We start from the raw sequence: 3,637 nt of genomic DNA on the forward strand, positions 1-3,637 counted from the left end.
AAGAGTTCACATAAAGGAGTCGTGACCTAAGAGTTCACATAAAGGAGTCGTGACCCAAGAGTTCACATAAAGGAGTCGTGACCTAAGAGTTCACTTACTTAGCAGGAGATTGCGCGGTCCTAAGAAGGACTGCAGGAACTGTGCAACTTCTTCTTCTTCTTTTTTTTTTTTTTTGAAGTACTATATTGGATACTTTTTTTTTATTATTATTTCTTTATTTACATTTCAAATGCTATCCCGAAAGTTTCTGTTGCAGCTGACAGTTAGGTAGTGACAGTTATTGACTTACTCAAATGTTATTATATTTTCTGCAAATAGTTTTACAGTGTCTGTGTACTATATGCACAGAGAAAGGCAGCTGTAAGTGTCATCAGCATACATGAAAATTCACGGTGAGGTCTGCAAGACGACTCAGGAGAGCAAGGCATCTGACACCTTTTAATTGTTTTCTTCTAGATTATCATTGCCTCAGTGTACGCCAATTAACAATTAGCATTTTGTCACAATATCTAATATTTATGTATACACACACACACACACACACACACATATATATATATATATATATATATATATTCTTTTTTCATATAGTTGTAGAAAAGTATAGTCACCAATGAATTTCATTATGTCAAAATAAATAAATAAATTTCCAGATAACTGATAATAATAGAAGAAAGATTAGGATAAATTTTAGTGCACATTTTCTCTTGGAATCTATCTACATAGCAGTACTGAAAATAAAGAAACCCTGCCACAGAGAGCTGCAGTGTCAACATCTGTGGTCTGTCCTTTAGCCCCACAGGAACACAGAGCAGCACCTTAGGTTACACTGAACCAGTGTGCACTTAAGTCTGAGTGGGAATATTAATGTGGCCCTTCTGCTGGATTAATTGAAAAGTAAGTACATAATTACTTTTAAATTAATTGAAAAGTAAGTACGACTTCTTTGTTTTAGTTGTCTTTCATGGGGTTGGGGTTAGGGTTAGGGTGTAGCTTCTAAAACAGCTTTCTATGTAGCCTAGAAGAACTCATGGCAGAAAGACAACTAATTTGACAATGTCCAACTCTGATAGCATAGCAATGGGGACGATCTGGAATCCAGTCACCCTGAATACTAGACTGCAGGCTGACTGATAATCTGAAGAAACTCTCATCCTTGGAAACTGAGACACATGGTGATGCTAAAGGAAACAAATGCTAGTCCTCGCCTATTTTTCTTCTTTATCATAAATAAGAAAGCCTTTTAAAACATACATTATTTAGACAGTCTCATGACACACCCTATACTGACCTTGATCTCCGCATTTCTACCTTCCCATTGCTTAGATTACAAGAGTCTACCATCACCCTGGAATTAAATTAATTAATTTTCAATTTTAAAAATGTTGAAAAGCACTAGGAATATAGCTGTTGTAGAACATATGCTTAGTCCTGAGTTTGTATGAAGTCCACAGCACTGGTGTGTGTATGTGTGTGTGTATACATACATACATATACATACACACACAGAGAGAACAAAACAAAACAAAGTAGTTTGAAGAATTATTTATTTATAACTTTGTGTATGCTGTGTCTTTATGGGAGTATATACACATGAGCAGTGTTGCCCACGGAAGCCAGAAAAGGGCACTGGATGCTTTGGAGTCTCAGGCAGTGGTAAGACTCCTAATGTGGGTGCTGGGAACAGGACCAAGGCTTCTGCAAGAGGTCCTAAACTCCGAGTCATCTTTCCAGCTCCCCAAATGGCCACGAAACCCTTTTTTTTTTTTTTTAAGTTTTACTTATGGTGGTGCTTGAGTGCAGGTATGCAGGGGCCACAGCACATGTGTGGAAGTCAGAGGACAAATTAGAAGAGTTAATTCTCTCTGTCTGTCTGGTTGAGGCATGGTCTTTCTTATTGTCTCTCCCCATTGCGCACACCAGAGTAGTTAGTCTCCAAGCTTCTGAGTAATTCTCCTGTTCCCTCCCCTCATTTTACCAGAGAGGGCTGGTATGATAGCACTCAGCCATTGCATCAAACTCTCTCTCTTCCCCCCCCCCCCCCTGTGTGTGTGTGTGTGTGTGTGTGTGTGTGTGTGTGTGTGTGTGTGGTTTTAAGCGATAGTGATCACATCCTTGTTTTCAGAGAACATTTTTACACACTAATCCATCTCACCAGTCCCAATCCTTTATTGCTCCTTGATTCATTCATCGTGTGGCTGTGTCTGCAGGTGAGTACACGGACACACAGACGGAAGAGAGAGGACAGCTTCCAGGAGTTTTCTGAGTTCTCTCTTCCCACTGTGTGCATTGTGGAGATTATCTCCAGTCGTCAGGCTCCGTGGCAGGCTCCTTTACCCTCTGAGCCACCTCAGTGCAGCCCACTGATCAATTTCGAAAAGTGTTTAGAAGATAGTAGTGGAGACAGATGCAAGGGTGAACTTAAATAATACAAGTCAAGAAAGTTCTTAAGATTGCCAATTGTTTATTCTCAAAATGCAAGTCTGATGACACAACTTACCTGTTTAGGGTTTGCCCCAGCTGCTATCTCTAAAGTCCACAGGCAGATGCCTGTCTCTTAGGTCCACCTCTCCTCGTCACCTCTGACCTCGGCTCCACACTCCTCTTCTGTCCTCTGACCTTTAACTTCTCACACTAAATCTCCTCTGATATGGATTGCTGGCTATGCCCTTCATGTGCCTTGAGGTATCTGAATCTGTCACCTCTTACTGTGTTTCCCCACCATGCAATCAGGGCTGTACCCTCATCACCTATAAGTCTTTGTTCAAAAGTCAAATGTACTGACTACCTCATCTCCAACTGCAAATTCATGCCCCTATTCCTATCTCCCATCTCAGCTTTAATACTGGACTTATAACCTACAGTCTAGTTATACACGAGGTAATTAACTTACACATTTCCTCACTGTTCATCTAAGAGAAGAGAAGGCCCATGACATGAGGTGTTCACCTTTTCCATGACCTGGTTCTTCTCCAGAAATCCCTCACACATAACAGATGCAAGGAAACACTGCTGGAGCAAACTCATAGGACCGATCACCACGGACATAGGCATAACATTGATCCAGAAATCAGGCCCTTCGGTAGATAATTCACTTCTCTAGCTGTGACCCACACAGACGACACAAGTCCCTCTGACGGCTGACAATAGGACCACAAAGAGCATCTTTTGTGATCTACTTAGTTTTATTACATTTCAGGGATTCTTTAAGTTTTAAAACATAATTTCTTCACTTGGACTACAACTCACCTTACCCAGCAGAGCGAAAATATCATTTCCATCTTGTAATCCCTCCTCAAAATACCGCAGGGCCTTTTTAGCATAAGGTTCCTTCCCTCTTGTAATATCAAGCCACGCTTTCAAAATCGGCCCCTGGAAAAGAAAGATCCTACTGGAGTCAACATGAACTGTAAGAAGCTTGTCGGTGACTATACTGCTGCTGTCTTTCCTAAGGTCCGTGACTATACTGCTGCTGTCCTCTCTAAGGTCAGTGACTATACTGCTGCTGTCCTAAGGTCGGTGACTATACTGCTGCTGTCCTAAGGTCGGTGACTATACTGCTGCTGTCCTCTCTAAGGTCGGTGACTATACTGCTGCTGTCCTCTCTAAGGTCGGTGACTATACTGCTGCTGTCCTA

The 3,637-nt window shown here is 41.4% G+C and overlaps 1 protein-coding gene across 2 annotated transcripts in view; it reads right to left on the reverse strand.

Annotated features, from left to right (window-relative positions):
- Positions 1 to 3,637, reverse strand: part of Ttc21b (tetratricopeptide repeat domain 21B) — a 68,837-nt gene that overhangs the window by 56,897 nt on the left and 8,303 nt on the right. For both annotated transcript variants that reach the window (XM_021192399.2, XM_021192398.2), the window contains exon 5: positions 3,250 to 3,372. In XM_021192399.2, the coding sequence (XP_021048058.1) occupies positions 3,250 to 3,372 (123 nt within the window). The remainder of the gene's footprint in view (positions 1 to 3,249; positions 3,373 to 3,637) is intronic.

The sequence above is a fragment of the Mus pahari genome, chromosome 3, assembly GCF_900095145.1.
Source record: "Mus pahari chromosome 3, PAHARI_EIJ_v1.1, whole genome shotgun sequence".
Lineage (NCBI taxonomy): Eukaryota > Metazoa > Chordata > Mammalia > Rodentia > Muridae > Mus > Mus pahari.